The 18,968-nt window shown below is 40.1% G+C and overlaps 1 protein-coding gene across 1 annotated transcript; it reads left to right on the top strand.

Moving 5' to 3' along the window:
• Positions 1-95: 95 nt before the first annotated feature.
• Positions 96-18,956, top strand: mars1 (methionyl-tRNA synthetase 1). The gene is made up of 21 exons (XM_080026538.1): positions 96-318; positions 4,642-4,732; positions 4,998-5,076; positions 5,214-5,345; positions 6,116-6,191; positions 6,386-6,564; positions 7,383-7,492; positions 7,702-7,818; positions 8,840-9,043; positions 9,935-10,136; positions 10,757-10,831; positions 11,106-11,276; positions 11,835-11,930; positions 12,589-12,706; positions 12,910-13,123; positions 14,561-14,692; positions 15,032-15,136; positions 15,737-15,932; positions 16,586-16,657; positions 17,266-17,403; positions 18,258-18,956. The coding sequence occupies exons 1-21, from the start codon at positions 216-218 to the stop codon at positions 18,405-18,407; spliced, it is 2,760 nt and encodes a 919-aa protein (XP_079882664.1). The 5' UTR covers positions 96-215; the 3' UTR covers positions 18,408-18,956.
• The last annotated feature ends 12 nt before the right edge of the window (positions 18,957-18,968 follow it).

Below are 18,968 nucleotides of genomic sequence, written 5' to 3'. Positions count from 1 at the left end.
GTTTCAATGAACGACACGGACACCGCTCCGAAACTACATATCCGCCATTGTTAGCCTGACAAATACAGCTTGCATCAGCGCGTGGACGGCACTCACTGGCAAAGTTTCAGACAGCAGCTACTTATTGTCATTTTTAAAGTAGCAGTAAAACATATTGCCACCATTAAAGACAGTCGTCGGTAGCATAACATAGAGGAAAAGCTGCCAGAAGCCAAATGAAGCTGTTCGTAAGTGAAGGCAACCCGCACTGCCTGAAGGTGTTAGCCTCGTTAGAAGTGACTGGAGTAAAGTGTGACGTTCAATATGTCAACCACGAAGGTAAGAAAGCAATGTTAGCCTTATTAGTTTGTGAATATACCTTTAATAGTAACAACAGCTGCCATTCGCTTAAAGCGGCACCGCCCAGCCATTTAAATGTGGTATTGTTACGTTTTAGCTGAGTTTGTGTTGTAACTGTGGAATAGCAAGCTAGCTGTAGCAAGCTCACCTGTTCAAGTGATGACTGGCTGTCAGTGTCAGTCACTGATGAATGGAGTGAACAGTCCACATGTATCTGCACCTCTGAGAAGCAGCTAGAAACGTCTCTTACTGCACATAACTGCTTTGTCTGTCTATTAAATTGTAGTTCTATACAGTAGCCTCTGTTGAGCATTGCACAGCTTCAGGTGTTTGGCTTCTACCTGTACAATAAATACACTAAACAGCTCATGCCTGAAACACTTGCTTTACTTGGATTGCGTATAATTTTTAATGTGTTGGTTTGTGTAATAACACAGACACGACAAGCAGATATTTTGTTATATGTTATTATAGCCTTAGCCAACCATATTAAAAAATAAATAAAAATAAAAAATCACACCTGGGCACCTCCCTAGGCAGGTGTTTCAGATATATCCAGCTGGGAGGAGGCCTAGGCTCTGTAAAACCGTTATGTTGCTAGCTACGGTGGGCCCGCTTTGTTAACATTACCTTTGTTTACATATCCGTTTACAGAGCCTAGGCTTCGTAATGACTGGATTTTTTTTCAGGTGTTTGGCTTCTACCTGTACAATAAATACACCAAACAGCTCGTGCCTGAAACACTTGCTTTACTTGGATTGTGTATCATTTTGAATGTGTTGGTTTGTGTAATAACACAGACACGACAAGCAGATATTTTGTTATATTTTATTATAGCCTACCATATTAAAAAAAAAGAAAAAAATCACACCTGGGCACCTCTCTAGGCAGGTGTTTCAGATATATCCAGCTGGGAGGAGGCCTGAGGGAAGACCCAGGACTAGATGGAGAGATAATACCTCCACACTGGCCTGGGAACACCTTGGGATCCCCCAGTCGGCGCTGGATGATGTGGACTGGGAAAAGTTTGGGGTCCCCTGCTGGACCCCCCCACCCCCCTGAGAACTGCTCAGTTGGGTTATCTTTTTTTTTTTTTTTTTTAGCTATAGCCATGTATATTGTGGAGCAGTGGTCCCAGGCAACTTGCTTGTGGAATTCCACGACTTAGTTATTTTACCTCAGAGGAACTTCCATTGAAGTACACCCGACTGTTTCCTAATTAGTAAATGGCTTTCGATCTGGCATAATGACCAGGTTTCACTCAACAGAAACGTCTTATCAATAATCATGGACCTCAAAACTTTGCACTGACAAAAAGTGATTTCACTAAACAATGAGCAAAGTAATGTTGAACCTGCCAAAAACAACCTGAAAAGCTCATTAAACATAAAAAAACACAGGAAAAACAGAGTGACTTATTCACTGGTAGAGAGATGTTTTTACACGTTTTGACACATGAAAAAAAAGTCTGTATGATGATCTTGATAATGATTGCGATCAAATCACTCAACCTTCCTCAACATGGGAACAATTAAAGGTGCATTTAGCGATTCTGGAGAATGCTTGTTGTCAAAATGAGCGATTATCTCCATCCTCCTCGCGACCTGTCTGTACTGTTCGTGCGCTGAAATAAAATCCAGTTTTAATACACAGCCTAGGCTCTGTAAAACCGTTATGTTGCTAGCTACGGTGGGCCCGCTTTGTTAACATTACCTTTGTTTACATAGCCGTTTACAGAGCCTAGGCTTCATAATGACTGGATTTTTTTTCAGGTGTCTGGCTTCTACCTGTACAATAAATACACCAAACAGCTTGTGCCTGAAACACTTGCTTTACTTGGATTGCGTATCATTTTGAATGTGTTGGTTTGTGTAATAACACAGACACGACAAGCAGATATTTTGTTATATTTTATTATAGCCTACCATATTAAGAAAGAAAAAAAGAAAAAAATCACACCTGGGCACCTCCCTAGGCAGGTGTTTCAGATATATCCAGCTGGGAGGAGGCCTGAGGGAAGACCCAGGACTAGATGGAGAGATAATACCTCCACACTGGCCTGGGAACACCTTGGGATCCCCCAGTCGGCGCTGGTTGATGTGGCCTGGGAAGGGGAAGTTTGTTTTACCTTACCCGTTTACAGAGCCTAGGCTTCGTAATGACTGGATTTTTTTGAGCATGCACAGTACAGACATGTAGCGGATCATGAAAAAATATTCACTGATTTTGACAGTGATTATAAGGGATTTTAAATGCAAGTAGTCTTACCTTGGCTAAGGTCAACAATTACTTTAGAATAGTGTATTGTTTTGCATTGAATCAGTCAACATATAATATGGCTATAGCACACGGGCTGGATATACTCTTGCTAATCTGTGATTAAGGGTGTTTCTCACACAATGCATTTTGGATCATCATGTCGATGCCTCTGTGTAAAGGAATTAGATTCTAATTAAATGGAAATATATCCCGGCTTCAGGCTTATGGTCTGATTGTCTCTCAGTCAGTGTCTGAGGGAGAGCGGCTTCCCTCCCAGTCCCAGATGGGTTCTAGTTCTCTCTGGGAGCTGGATCATAGAGATGAATAACCAGGGCCATCTGGCACACAGCCAGTATATGAAGTTGACTGCACTCAGAAATATATAATGTATTCTAGACTTGTAACAATATCAAAATGTTTGTTTTGATACTGTACCAATATGAATTTCAATATTTTACCAAAAAAAAGGGGAGACTATGTCATTATTGTCATATTATATTGTGTTATAAGTTATTTTAAGTTATATCATATTATAAGCTATATACATGCATACAATGCAGTAAGCTATATTACTTTTTTAAATACGTTAGAAATGTATAGACTAATCAGGCTTTATCAAGGATGAGTAAGTTGATTTTACTGTACAACCACTGCTTTTGTTTTCTTATAAATTGATACATAATAAGCACATTTATTAAGTTGAATTTAGTAAATATGTTAATCCTAATTTAATCAATCGTCGACATTGCGCCATAATTACAAATTGTGTTGTGTTGACGTTAGTAGAAAACAATGATTATAAGATCCCTTCATGTGACGTTCTTCCTTGAGTTCTGATAAATTCTAGATTAAGAAAATCAAATCCTCAATGTTCTGTTTGACCTCCGCGTTCCTCATAGATCATTCTAGAAGGTTAACTGATAAGTACGGGGCTGAGAATTTGATCCAAAGGATTATCCTTGAAGCATTTGAGGAGTCTTGTGTGAATCAAATGTAATCTGAATCTCTGCCCAGTAAGCGATGGAATTATGTATATCCGTCATGTCAAACGGCCAAATTATTTATGCACGCTATGATTTTTTCTCATTTGTCATACTGTATCACATCATCATTAAAACCTATCTTTTCAATATACAAACAGACAATAAAAGTCATGGACCGGAAACCCATGAGATGGCATCACTGTGGCATTCTAAAAACACACAACCTTCTCACCTTTGATAACTTTATTAATTTGAGTAATCTTAAATTGTTTTTCAAGTGTGTAAATAACCATGTGTCACCACTGTTGTCTGAATTGGCCATCAGACGTCAGAGCTCTCGTCGGGCAAATACATGAGCCTCCATCAATGGTGATTGTCTTGTTCCAATGCACAAGACATCTTTCGGTCAGTCTGTTTTCTCTGCAAAGGGGGCAAAACTGTGGAACCTCTTGCCCACTAGTCTAAAACTAGAGACTAATAGCAACACTTTTAACAGATAACTTAAACAACGGCTCAAATCAAATCAACAGTGCTCACACAAATAATTTACAACTGGTTTATTGTTTGATCATGCTGCCTTTGTTTTACTCTACGTAGCCTATATATATTTGACTCATTATATTACTGCTCTGTACTCTATTGTATACTGCATTTTTAATCTTTTAATTATCATTGTTTTATCAGTATTTGATCTTGTTTCTGTTTTGTTTAGTTTATTTTGTTGTTTTTAAAAAAGCCTCCTGTGGACAGGTGTTGTAAACTAGCATTTATGCTAACACACTGTAAACAATGCATCTGGTTCGTCCAATGACATTGTCATGTCCATGTCCAAATAAAATCTACTATACTATCTAATAAATATATATTTTTCTTCTTTCTCTTCAAAATGACAGCCAATAGAAAAAAAAGATGTCGAATCAACAAGTCGCAGACAATTAAATAATCTAGTCTCAATGGTCTAGAAATGTGCAATTTTGCATAAACATCCTTTCTGTTTTTTTTTAATGCATTTTATTTGGTGTTATCTGAACAAACATTGTGATTTGTTTTCCCCCCACAGAGAAAGTGGTGCCCTTCCTTAGCCGTCCAGCCTTGCCCGCTCTGCTCCTGCCCAGTGGAACGCACCTGTTCAGCTCCAACGCCATCTGCAGGTCGGTAAACAATAGTCCTTCCTGCTCAGTCCTTTGAAAATGCTGTTAATCACTGCCTCCATAAGACCTATATTTGTTTATAGTTAGTTTGAAACTGCAATACAATTTTGAAGCTCACTGTGACTGACTCCCGAAGAGGAAGCACATTTATGGGCAGATATAAATATTTAAAGTGTTGCTTGCAGCTTGACAAATATCAGACACTTTTGAGAGCAAGTAGGCTGCAATGTTTTTTTTTTATTTTCCTTTTTTGTTAACACCTTAGATACCTGTTTGAAGTAAGTGGACAGGACTCCAGTGAGCTTTGCAGTCAGTGGCTTGAATGGGAGGCCACAGAACTTCAGGTGAGCACAAAACTCAAACAGACCCTTTTAGTGCACTTGTTATCTGTTGATTTAGAAAAAAAACAATTGGTTTTCTGCTTGATCAAGTTGCGTTCAATCAATTTCAATTAATCTTTGTTTTGTCTTTATTTCTGTAGCCTCCTCTGCTGCAGGCCCTTCACATGGCCGTGGTGCAGGGGAAAGGATCAGAGGTGTCCAAGGTTCTCCAGGGGCCTCTGAACTACTTGGAGCAAAGCTTGAGCAAGAGGAACATGCCATATTTAACTGGGGTACAGCAATACAAAATGATGTGTAGCTACAGCACTATCTATTTCTCAATGCCATTGATTGCCATGTGTAGTGTTAGCAGATATATAGAAGACACGTTAGAGACAAACGTACTACCCACTCAGACAAAGCATTTTTGTCTACTGTAGATAAATATAAAATCAAGTTAAAAGTTCATGATGCCTCTTTGGAAGCTCAGCTTAATTGAGCGTCTGCTCTGCGCAGCATCATGCTCCTCCGGCAACATTTGTTCTGTCTTTTTTTTCTTTTCTCAGCTGCTGATGCTGAGCTAGTGATGCATTTTTATGCTAACACAATTAATCAGGGGAGGAGGTCCCTTATGTTGCAGTGTGGGTGGGTGGCTGATTGGGTATCAGTTCTCTGTGGTATACACTGCCCTGTGGCAACAAGTCATCTGTCATATTATTTTATGTGAACAGAAATGTGTTAAGTCTCTTGGCGATTGGCATGGCTTGGAGGGTCCACTCTGTAACGATCAAGAAAAATTGTGCTAAGCTTATGCAGACACAGCAGTAACATGTAGTCCATATTTAGTGAGCACACAAAAGTAACAATCGTGCTGAAAATAGTCTTTTTCAGGGCTGTTGTGTTTGTGAAAACTCACAGGGGGTTTGCTGGATCCCTCTTCTTCATTATTTGAGGCTTTGAAAACAACATGAATTTAGGTTTTTGATGGGATGACAGGAGACACAAAACAAGTTCATGGATAGTGCGTGTGAATTGCTTTAAAAAATAATCTGTTTTGTTTCAGGAAGCCGTTTCACTAGCTGATGTTGTTTTGTGGGCAGCACTGTACCCCGTTTTATCCGACTCTTCACTCGCATTGGGTAAGTAATGTTATTTTCCATGCATAAATGATCCATATTTTAATATTTTTAATTTAAATACTTCACTTGTTCCCTGTTTTCAATGATCAAATTTTTTTCGTTGTCCATGTTCGAACTGACTTTATCGCAACCTTATACTTTACTTTCCTATTCTTTTCTCCCATCATTTCCCCGCCTCTCTGTGTCTTTTACAGGTGAACACAAGGCTGTGAAGACGTGGTTTGACCGTGGGGCTGTCATGTCTGCTTTCCAGTCTGCTGCTCAGAAAGTGCTGCAGGGAAAAGGCCTGCAGGGCATGAAGAGCTACATGCAGAGGCAGCCGGCCCCTCAGAGCAGCAGAGACACACAGCCATGCAACAGCAGCCCTGCTGAGGTATCAGAAAGCACCAGCGCAATAACTATTAGACTATCAGACAAAAAGGCATTCAGGAGTGCTTTAGAGTCTAACTACACTTGTGCCTGTGCCTCAGGAAACATGAATGCCCTGTGAGGTTTCCAAGAAAACCCGTTGTCTTTACAATTTTCCTCTACCTATGAATGCATTAACATGAACAACACCTTGCAAGACAAAAGTATTGCCTTGCCTTTCCCACATTTTCTGTCTTCCCTCACTGAAGCTCTTTCACCTCTTAGGAGGGAAGTTCAAGCATTCAAAGGGCGTCCAGGCTTGAGTTTACCTCACTTTAACTAAGCGGGGCTCTCTTGTAAAGCAGTTGCAGTCTCTGTGTGAGAGTTAACCTGGCTCTACGAGAGCTACATTAACACCTGTGATAGGATATAGAACATTCCGCATGCTGAGGTTACATCACTATTTCTTTATCCTCTATTCTCTTTCTTGTGAAAGCATGGGATGGTTTGAACAGGTGTCAAACTCATTTAGCAACTGCAGTTGTGGTTCCCTGTTGTTAAATACCTTTTGGGTTAGAGGTCAAAAGATCATGTGAGGTATGGTCATATGTCTGCTGCTATAGAGTATAGACACTTTGTGAATCCCCAAAGCTAGATCTTAATGATTGTTCATGGAACTTAGCGGGAAAACATTTTGGGGGAAATACAATTTAAATGGGTAAAGAAAATATTGTACCATTTAGAAATGTTGGCCATCGTGATATTACAAGTTTTAAAAAAATCCATGCTTTATTTTGAAGTTTGATTTGGTTAAATGTATGTATTCTCTCTATGTTTGTTTAGGCTGAGGAAAGTGAGCGTGTGGTTTCAGAAGAGGAGATGGAGGCAGCGACTCTCACCTGGAGTAAAGGTCTGAGCACCTGCCCATTGGTTACAGACAGACAGCATCCCATGTAAGTGATTAAAGGGACTGTTTCCCATTCAAGACAAATGAACAGGTACTCTTATTCAGACCCACTGGCAGTACATGTGAATGTTGGATTTTAGGATGTTATATGTTTTAATGCTGTCCTATAATCATCTAGTCCTACACAATAAATTGTTACCCAAATAGATATACCAACCATCGCTGTTTTAAGATCTGTTTTTTTCCTGTCATCAGTTTGCCACAGGAGGGCAAGAGAAACCTTCTTGTGACCAGTGCCTTGCCTTATGTCAACAACGTCCCACATCTGGGCAACATCATTGGCTGCGTCCTCAGCACTGACGTTTTCGCCAGGTAGGATTTTAATCTTGTATTTCCTTCTTTTTCCAGTCAACATAGATTATTTACATAATAGCAAACACTATCTTGTGTATTAATATAGTTCAACCTGTATAGTATTTTTGCACACATATTTGGGTATTTGGTGTCCCTACCATCCCACAAAAACTGTAATACTCTAAGACAACCCTGTCAATTTCTTTAAGGCTGCTTAGGCCAGAAACTGTGTGAATCGGCATGCTGTTCAAATGAGCTGCCGAGTGTGATGCAACAATCATTTGCATATTACGCCCCCCATGCGAGGCTCTAAATGAGACGCCAGAGACTCTGCAACTCATTAGCATACCACGCTTCCCATAGATAGCCCCACCTGAGGCTCAAGAGGTAACTTGCTAAGACATGCAGTGAACACTCACGCGGATCTTGCCAATCAGAGCTGACTGGGCTTTTCGGAATGGGGGGCAGGTGCTACAAAAGAGCGTTTCATACAGAGCGAAAAAAAGCTGGTGACAGATAGGGCAGAGTGAGAACAAGTACCGGTATGAGTTTTTTTTTATAACAATTACCATTTAAAAAAAAAAAAAAAAAAAAAAAAAAAAGCTTCTAGTAGACACCAAAAATACACAGTTGAACCCAGAAACAGCTTTAAAGGTCTTCTCAACATTACAAAGCTATCAATCATGGTCTTCCTCACCATCAGGTTATCCACATTTTCCAAGCTCACGTTATCCTGCTCTTTCTTCTTCACTTGCCCTTACTGTTATTCACTTTGTGTCTCCCCATTGTCATCTTTATTTGAAACCATCTCTTTTCCTTCTTTAGATCTTCCCGTCTCCCTTGCCATCCCTCCGTGTGTGTGTGTGTGTGTGTGTGTGTGTGTGTGTGTGTGTGTGTGTGTGTGTGTGTGTGTGTGTGTGTGTGTGTGTGTGTGTGTGTGTGTGTGTGTGTGTGTGTGTGTGTGTGTGTGTGTGTGTGTGTGTGTGTGTGTGTGTGTGTGTGTCCTACTGTACTGACTCCATATGTCTTCTCCCCTAAGGTACGGCCGCATGCGAGGCTGGAACGTGCTGTTTGTCTGTGGCACAGATGAGTACGGCACGGCCACAGAGAACAAGGCCAGAGAAGAGGGTCTGACACCGCAGCAGATCTGTGACAAGTATCACGCCATCCACTCCAACATCTACAAGTGGTTCCAGATCGACTTTGACTTTTTTGGCAGAACCACCACCGAGAAGCAGACAGAGTAAGGGAATGCAGGACAAAAGGCTTTTATGTGAGAAATTGAAGACAGGGCTTTTTTCTTTTATCATTATCAAAGTTAAACAAAAAAAGCTCCAATAACAATCAAAAGCTTCAGCGTGCATCATGACCCTGGTCCATTCTAGAGTTGGATGTAGTATTTTTTTTTTCTGCTCGTCTCTAGTATTAAAGGTCAAGCACGTTTCCCTATGAATACTATACAATTACGTAATTTTGGATTACTGTAATCTTGCAGTAGATACTGGTGTGGCTATTTAGCCCCCTTCCAGCACAAATTCTACTCTACTTAATCTCAGAGATTATTGTGTATGATTGTAGAATGTAGGTCATTGCTTTGAGTATCTTTTATAAAAAACATTTTAAACAGAAGTTTGTCTGGCACTACAGCTCTTGAATTTATAAATAGCAAAGGATTATGATATACAAACTCTTGTTTTGGGGGCTTTGCTTTTTTTTTGCTTTTTTTTTTTTTTTTTTTTACCCAACATAAAAGGAATCCAATACTATGCACTTTGTTCTTTGAAAAATGAAACTTGTCTATAGCTTAAATACTTTTTCAATCTGTTTACAAACATATGTTTGATATTAGATTTCCATCAGATTTTTCAGGACCACATCAATAACAGAGAGTAGAATGTACTCTCTCTTCTGATTTTTTCTTTTTCTTTTTGTACATTACTCTATTTTCTATATTTTACTATATTTATCCATGCAGTTTACAGAATTATCAAGCCAACAGGGGAAAGCAGTATCAATCTCAGTTGTCGGTGTGTTCATACACCTTTTTAACTCTTGTCAAAATACAAACTTTTTCTCCTTGTATCCCAGGCACAGCCCACTGTCAACCGTCTTTGTCCTATGTTTCTGTTTTCAGGATCGCCCAGAATATTTTCTGGCGTCTCCACAAGCACGACTTCCTAGTTGAAGACACGGTGGAGCAACTGCGTTGTGATAACTGCCAGCGCTTCCTTGCCGACCGCTTCGTAGAAGGCATCTGTCCTAACTGCAACTACCCAGAAGCTCGGGGCGACCAGTGTGACAAGTGTGGGCGGCTCATCAATGCTGTGGAGCTCAGGGTGAGTTGGAAGGATAATCAGTAATTGGCTATTAGAAAGAAAATTGTATTGAAAGCAGTTGTTTCAGTTTTTTAATCGTCTATGCTTTAAAACCAAAATCAATGTTTGGTTACTTACCATTAGACATACTGTAAATGTTTTTTATTTCGCATTCCACTTTCTACTTGGTCTTACCTCACTACCTACAATGTACTTCAGTTGGTGACTTCATACATTTCCCAGGGTGACTGACCACACTCTGTGGAGAATAAGGCAGACATATTTGGACATAGTGGATTAATTAAGTATATTAATAGCTGGACAACTAGTTTTTTTAGATCGAGGTCTATGATGTCACCTGCACTATACAAAATGCAGCATTCACAGAAGCAGCAGTACATGGGCTGATATCTTTTATTGTATGTATTTTCAACTTTGGAACCATCAATCTAGAAATTCAGACACTCTCTTCTAATCAGAGAGACACACTGACATTTTTATTATTGAAGCATTGACGTTGCACTAACATTTTTTACAATACTTCATGCTTTTGGGATGAAGAAATACTCCCCTTAATTGTAATCTTGTGTTAAAATCTAGTGACATTTCACCTAACCATTGTTCCACATAAACCCCTCCAGGAACCCCAGTGTAAGGTCTGCAGGCAGACTCCATCTATCCGCTCCTCCAAACATCTCTTCCTGGACCTGCCAAAGGTATTTTTTCACACTGCATTACAATGGCCTGTGTTGTCTATTCTACACAGTTAAAACAATGCTTTTCGTGGTAGCAAGCATTTGGGACAAAGGTAGCTTGTCGAGAATGTATAGGCATCCAAAGTAAAGTAGAATTCAAAATCGGACAGTGTCTTGACAGCAGTGCTAATACATTTTGTTATTCTTTCTAGAGCTGGAGTTCAGAGACCAGTCATTTGGTGTGTGTTTTATTTTTTCACCATTTTTATTTTCCCTTTCTCTTTCTCTGCTGCAGCTGGAGTCTCAGTTGGAGCAGTGGCTGGATAAGTCGACCAGCACAGGCGACTGGACAGCGAATGCCAAACAGATCACTCGCTCCTGGCTGAGAGACGGACTCAAACCTCGCTGCATCACCAGGGACCTGAAGTGGGGAACACCAGTACCTCATCCTGACTTTAAAGAGAAGGTCTGCTTTAGTCACCCAGAGTATAAAAATACATTTTCACATTGCACATCTTTTACTATTCGATAGTATTTTCTTGTTTATAGTTTATTATACAGTAGAAAAGGTGCACACACACACACCACTCTGTGTTTCCTATTAATGTAGCTGGGCCTTACTGCTCAACTAAATTACCTGCTGAAAAGTTAATGAATGTGAACGCCTTATATCTAAGGTCAGGTTCCTAATTAAACAATGAAAATTACTATGCTCTTCATTAATTGATTACAGACGCTGCAGTGACTGATGATACTTGGCACACTTGTGCTTCGCTAGGAAACTAGGTCTGCCTTTAACAGACCTCTTCTTTTTAGTACACACCTCTAAAACTTTCTCCAAACACAAGCATAACGGAATTTAACTGAAGTCACATCCACAATTATAATCAACGTTTGTGTCCAGCTCATTGTGATTTCTTTTTAATCTTTGTATCCTTTTCCATCATGATTTGTGGTATCAAGAATACATTTCTGTAACACAAAGCAATTAAAAAGGTTCTTTCGTCTCTTGCTGTCTCTGCAGGTATTCTACGTGTGGTTTGACGCCCCTGTTGGTTATCTGTCCATTACGGCTAACTACACCGACCAATGGGAGAAGTGGTGGAAGAATCCACAACAGGTAACCCACATGATATATATCAGAATCTATGAGCCGAGAAAAGCACTAATGCACGAGCGTTGCACGGATGCCTTATTCTTAACAACACAGAATGGGTCTGATTGTTTGTCACTGCCCCATCTGGTCTTATGTGCCTTCAGTTAGAACGGTGCGATTCCTAGCCCCATCGAATGTAACTATTATGTGAAACGTGTAGTTGATGTGTTGAAAGAAATCAAGCTCTGTACTTTGTGGTCCACTTCTACAGTATATTCCTCACTCAGAGATGGTCTTGGCATTATGACTCTATTATAGGTTTTCTTGATTTGTGTTGGTACACGTGAGATGTTATGTTAAGCTTTCACACCACTCACATGTCAGACTGGAAATATTTGCTAGTTAGCTAGCTTCTTAATTTACACGTAGATTTATCTAACGGCAAGTTCTTCAAAATAAGACTAAAATATCCTTCACTTTCACTGACTCATCCTGTCTCCATCTGAAACCCCAAGTATTGAGTTCCTGTCATGTGTGTGTAATGGCCCGTATTTGCAGAGAGAGGGAGAGAGAGATAGATGGGGGTTGGGTAGAACTGATAAGTCCTCTTTGAACTGGATGATCTCATGATGATCTAATATGATGTCATCCTCACCGTGCAGTGTTGTGTCTCTGCCACCAGGTGGAGCTGTACAACTTCATGGCCAAAGACAATGTGCCGTTCCACAGTGTGGTGTTTCCCTGCTCCCTACTGGGAGCCCAGGACAACTACACCATGGTCAACCACCTCGTTGCCACTGGTAAGCACTTTTTTTTTACTGACTGATTTAATTATTTAGATCTTATATTGTTAGACTAAGTGGGATACACAGCAGATGGTTTTAAAAACAGTGTAATGGCACATTTACTATGTTTGTAAGCTACACAACGTGAATTTAATCAACAATCACATTCACACTGGAAATGAAGGTTCAGTCTGACTTGTGTTGTCTGGTTCCCTCAGAGTATCTGAATTACGAGGACACTAAGTTCTCCAAGAGCCGTGGTGTGGGCGTGTTTGGAGACATGGCCCAGGACACAGGCATCCCGTCCGACGTGTGGCGCTTCTACCTCCTGTATGTGCGTCCAGAGGGTCAGGATTCAGCCTTCTCCTGGGCCGACATGGCCACCAAGAACAACTCTGAGCTGCTCAACAACTTGGGCAACTTCATCAACAGGTTGGTAATAGATTAATTCATTCCTGCTTTCTACATGTGGTTTAACAAATAGCAGAATGTTCTTGTCAGAATATGCCATATCTCATATGCCATGTGCCGTGGCATTTTCTTAGCGTAACTGTTCATATTGTAAATGTTTTGATCAGTGGAGATCAGTCACCAGTGGAATGAAAAAAATAGGGCAATCCAACTCAAGTTTCTTACATTTTGTTCATTATAAAGTTTCCCTCAAAAAGTAAACACACAGCAAAACTGTCATCCTGTCCAATTAACAAGTACGTTTTCAGATTGTTGTACTTATTGAAGAAAAGTCTGTAAGACCAGAAACTATCACAAGAGGCTCACCCTAGTTTTCTAAATTTGTTTGGGATGGTGTAATTTAGCCCCAATTACATTGCCTCAAATGATTTTTAAAAGATCAGGGTTAAATCCCACATCAAAGATTTTTTCTCTGCAGCTTTTATTTTTTTTAATTTCAAAGTACCTTGATCTTCAAAATTGGTCTCGGGCAGCAACGTCGATGCCTAATTGCTTCAAAAATATCTTGTAGATTGCATTCAGCCTAAGGTGTTGGAGGTAGAAAGTTTTTTCTGCTGCAAAAAATAAATTCTGTCCTTGCCTGGATCTAGTCACTAAATCACTAAATCATTAGCGACGGTGTGTCCATCATCTGCTACTTTTTCAATTTCAGAAAATATTCAGTGGTGTGGTGTTCAGCCTAGCTGCTGTTCAGGTTAAATACTGTCTGGCTTTCACATGTAATAAACTTGATGAACTAAAATGGGTTACCAGCAAACATTACTTTATTGATTAAGACCATTCAGTTATTGACACTGACAGTCGGATTATTATTCTTTATTTTTCCCAGAATAATAAAGAAAAAACCCTGAGGGCAAGATTCACTAATCAAAAGACTAAAACCAATTTAGAATGCAAGTCACACAAAGTTCATGCTCGCACATCAAAATCACAGTTCATTGTAAATTTGACAGTCATGTCAAAGCATTTTGGTCTGCTCAGAGGCTGAGATGCGTAAATTATAGAACAGTCTGTTGCATCAGACAAGACAAAACCCCCTATGAACATCCGCCTGATGTACACATATAACACTCATTTAAAAAAAACCACTGGCTCCAGACGCCGCTCCAGTGTAGAGACGATGAAAGAGCTGTGAAGAGAGGCTCAATGCAGCACACTGTTGTATTAGTTTACACAAAGCAGTGCATTGTAATACATCTGGCAACAAAATCTATAATTTATAAAAACAATTAGCAAGTCAAGTAACATGCCCTTCTCTCATTACTCTATCTCTCTCTCTCTTTACCGTTTTCTCTCACTGCCTCTCTCACTTCGTTCCCACATTTTCCCTGGACTCCCCCCTCCCGTATATATTTATTTATTTATTTTTATGTTGCGTGAAACCCCTCTCTCCTCCAGAGCGGGCATGTTTGTCACTAAGTTCTTTGATGGCTGTGTGCCAGCGATGGAGCTACAGCAGGAAGATAAGAGGCTGCTGGCTCTGGTGGGCTGGGAACTGCAGCAGTACATTCAGCTCATGGACAAAGTCAAGTAAGAACTATTCAAGTCACATACCTGGCCAAAGGTTGATGTTGGGATTTAGAAATCTCAGAAATATATCATACATTTATAACTCTTCCTCCAATTAAATTGAAAAATGTATATGTTAATTGTCAGGTACATTTTCCATTACTGCTATTGGATTGTAAATTGTATCATCTTTTGATGCATCTCAACGCTAAATGTAAAACATGCTAGTAGCTAAACCCATTTCTGAACTTATACTGATGTAGATTCTATATACAAATTGCTTGTGGTCACAGAATGTTAAACTGTAGATGTGCATTGGGCAGCTGTCAGCGTCACGCCTTTATAAACATTTTCCGACAGAATCCGCGATGCCCTGAAACACATCCTCAACATCTCTCGCCATGGCAACCAGTACATTCAGCTCAATGAACCGTGGAAGAAGATCAAAGGAGGAGACGCAGAAATGTGAGATTGCCTTGACCAACTTAACTCAGTCTGTACCTCTGTAGTTACATGCGACCTAAGAGACATGTGTCGCACACTTTGAAATGCAACTCAAAATGTATTCTCATCCAATGTTGAACTGACCGTTCACCTTTTGTTTTAATGACAGTCATGTATAACATTAGATTTAGCACAGATACAAATAATAAAATTAGATCTTAAAAGTAGACTATTTTTCAGTTCCGTTCCAAAATCTGGGTTTTGGATATCAGCAGATACCGCAATTTTCTCGTTGGTCTAGTGATATCACGTGGTAAGGTTATAAAGGCAAGAAGAAACACAGCATTCCTTCATACTGTAGTTAAAATTAAAATAATAAAAATGGACTTTGGGATTTGGATAGGTACATGGATCGGTGGGGTCAGTCCTATATTCCATAAGTGGAATGCAGCCATATCTGTCCAAATACCAATATAATGTAGGATCCGATCGGTCCCAACCCAACCTAAAATAAATAAATATTTGTGTGCACAGCCAACCAGAGAAGCATCTGATTTATGTCCATTGTGACATTGCTCAAAGCATTCAGATTCATCACCTGTCTGTGTTTTGTCTCTTCAGGCAGCGTGCGGGCACAGTGACTGGTCTGTCCGTGAACATCTCCTGCTTGCTGTCAGTGATGCTGTTGCCGTACATGCCAACGGTCAGCCAAACCATCAGGGATCAGCTCAACGGCCCTCAGTCTTGCATCAACACCATGTTGCAAGGCACCGGCTCCTTTGTGTGTAGCCTGAATCCCGGCCACCGCATTGGCACCGTGAGTACCAACCTGAAAAAGTACATACATGTGCACGCGCACACGCAACCACCTGTGGAACTTTGCTGTATGTTGACGCTGGGTGATACAATGAGGATGCAACAGTATGTCAATATTTCAGTACGCTAGAGGACATTGTAGTCATTTTAACACACACACACACACACACACGTGCGCGCTGCAAAGAATAATAGCCTAGATGGTGTTTGGAGGCCTTTCTCCCTGGCCACTTGTCCCTTCAGGCCTAATTGTGGTGACCAGCCTACCAGCGCTACACACCATCTCCAAGGCAATCCTGATTCGTAACTGATGTCTCCAGGCAAGAAGCCGCAGACCACACTATTCTAAAGTCACACCTAAGCGCTGTACACAATGCACATGTGCACACAACTTCTCTGACCAATGAAAACTAAAATGCTGCACTGAACAGTAGCAATCATGATAGAAACTGCACATTTATTCCATATACTTACCTACTTACTTAATTGCTTAATCCTCTTTGTTCAAACAAGAGCAAAGAGCCTCCAGATTACATATTCCAGCTACAATGGCCCTGGGCAGGATCCACAATTGCAAACTTTTTAAATAGTCGTGTTTATATCTTTTTAAATATCTACCTTCTTATTCACCCTAAACATCCATTTCATTCCCAGGTCAGTCCGTTGTTCCAGAAACTGGAGGTGGACCAGATTGAGGCTTTGAAGAAGAAATTTGGCGGACAGCAGGTATTTGATGTTTATGATGTATAATGGTCCCTGCAGGAGTTCAGTCACCTAGTTATATAGGTTGAACGTTTATGAATAATGAAATAAGAAATAAATTGATGATGCGCAGCCGTTCATGCACCTCTCTCAGACTGTCGTCATGAATCCGATTTTGAATTGTATTGGAGTGTGTCTTTTGAAACATAATGACGCACTAATACACTGTTTAATTATCTATTGAGAATCCATCCTATTAATACACATAATCCCATTCTTAACCTTCTCCTCAATTGCACTGCCTCTAGCCTGAAGACGAACCGCCTAAAAAAAAGGTATCGAGCGCTATTAGTGCGTGAAGAGTCCACACCAGTGTTGCTGTGTCAATGTGGATAACTGCATGCCTTCACTAACGCTAAACTCATCTAACGCCTTCAGATTTAGAATTTTGTACTCATCCCTGTGTGTCCAGTGTGACTCGCTGTCCATTCACACTTCATGACTCATAAAAATCCTGTCCACATTTTGAGTGACGTGTGTCATTGTCAGAAATGAAGTAAGGCATGTCTTGAAATAATAGCTATCAAAACGGCTCAATTCAAACATCTGAATCTGTCTATTTCCGCCCTCAGATGACAGCTCAGAGTACAGCTGCCAGCACCCAGGCTGCCGCTGTGCCAGCTCCTGCTGCTGCTGCTGCTGAGGTGGCCACGGGAAACACAGCCGACCCAGAGAAAGCCAAGCAGCTCACACAGGCTGTGGCTGAGCAGGTGAGATCGCTAGCTACTGGCAATGCACTGTTGAGCTATCGGCTCTAAACCCAATTTTTAACATCTTCAGACATAATGAAATTATTATAATAAAAAAATGAGTCAGTCAGATTCTTTTTTTATTGCATTGTTTGTTGAAGATATTCTTCTCATAACTGGAATAACAAAACGGATATCTTCCGTATGGAGCGAAAAACGATCCCCCCCGAAAAATCTAATCACGCTCGCAATGAACTACCGGCCGCTGAAATAAAATAACGGCTGATTTGTGTTTGTAATTAGTTGATCGAGTGGCAACACACTGTTGAGCTATCAGCTGTAAACCCAATTCTTAGATTTTTAGACATTTTTAAAGGATCATAAAAGATTATTTTAATTGCATTGTTTTAAAATATATATATATATATTCTTCTTAGAACAGGAATAACAAAACGGATATCTTTTGCGTATAACACAAACGTTCCCTCCGAAAATCAAATCACGCTCCCAACAAATTACTGGCCGCTGAGTAAAATAATGGCTGATTTTAAAAGCTACATTTTATCAGTATCGCTAGTTTGAAAATTTCTGGTAATGATTGAGTTTTGTCATAAATTGATCAAATATTTCAAATAGTTTTCAATGTTGTTTTCCAATCATAAGTTTACACTGACCATAAATTTAGCGGTTACAATTTTGCGAATGTTAAATTCTCAACTTTCCCAATCACGGCCATAAATGTATAATTACAAATTGCCGCCTCAGTTAATTGCGTACTATTTGACAAGACAAATTTGATTAAAAAGAAGTGTTTGATCAAAGTCAAATGAAGGTTTGAGAAACATTTTTAACCCCATTATTTTCTGTTATCGCAGGGGGAAAAGGTCCGAGCACTCAAAGCGCAGAAGGCGGAGAAGGCCGCAATCACAGCAGAGGTGGCCAAACTGCTGGACCTGAAGAAACAGCTTGCTCTGGCTGAGGGGAAGAGCCCAGAGCCTGCACCGCAGAAGGGCAAAAAGAAGTGAGACAGGGAAACAGGGACAGCAAAGAGATGGAGGTTAGTCAGAGGAAGGGAAGAGTAGAATGATTTAAGGTATGAGAATGGGAACAAGATGTACACTAAGAGAGAGAGATGAGGGTATTAGCTTAAGGCAAAGCCGTGACAGGATCTAAGACAATGTGCTTTTGGCACCGAGGACTAATGAAATGCTGGATAGGCCGACGGGGAAATGAAAACACACAAAGAGAGAGTCAAATGAATACAGCTACAGAATGGAGGGATTTTTTCCCAAATCCCTACACCAAAAGAAGCTGATTTTATTCTCTCCCTGTGATAAACTCAGCATACGATATTAGCGTTGGAAGGTGTGTTTCGCATTTAAAGATGTTTTTTTTATATCCTCTGGAAAATTGTGTTTTGCCGGTTGCTACAAAGACCCATTTTAAAATCAAGAACATTATTAACTTGAGCTAAATATTGTCTGTACTTTTCCCCGCCCATGTTTATCACCTTTAGTTTACACTATTTTCTACAAAAAAAACATCTTTCATACACAGGTCATTAAAACCAATAAATACAATATGAC

This window comes from Ammodytes marinus, assembly GCF_949987685.1.
Source record: "Ammodytes marinus genome assembly, chromosome: 4".
In the NCBI taxonomy this organism is placed as follows: Eukaryota; Metazoa; Chordata; class Actinopteri; order Uranoscopiformes; family Ammodytidae; genus Ammodytes; species Ammodytes marinus.
Note: the sequence above shows the minus strand (reverse complement) of the source record. Positions and strands in the feature narration are given on the sequence as shown.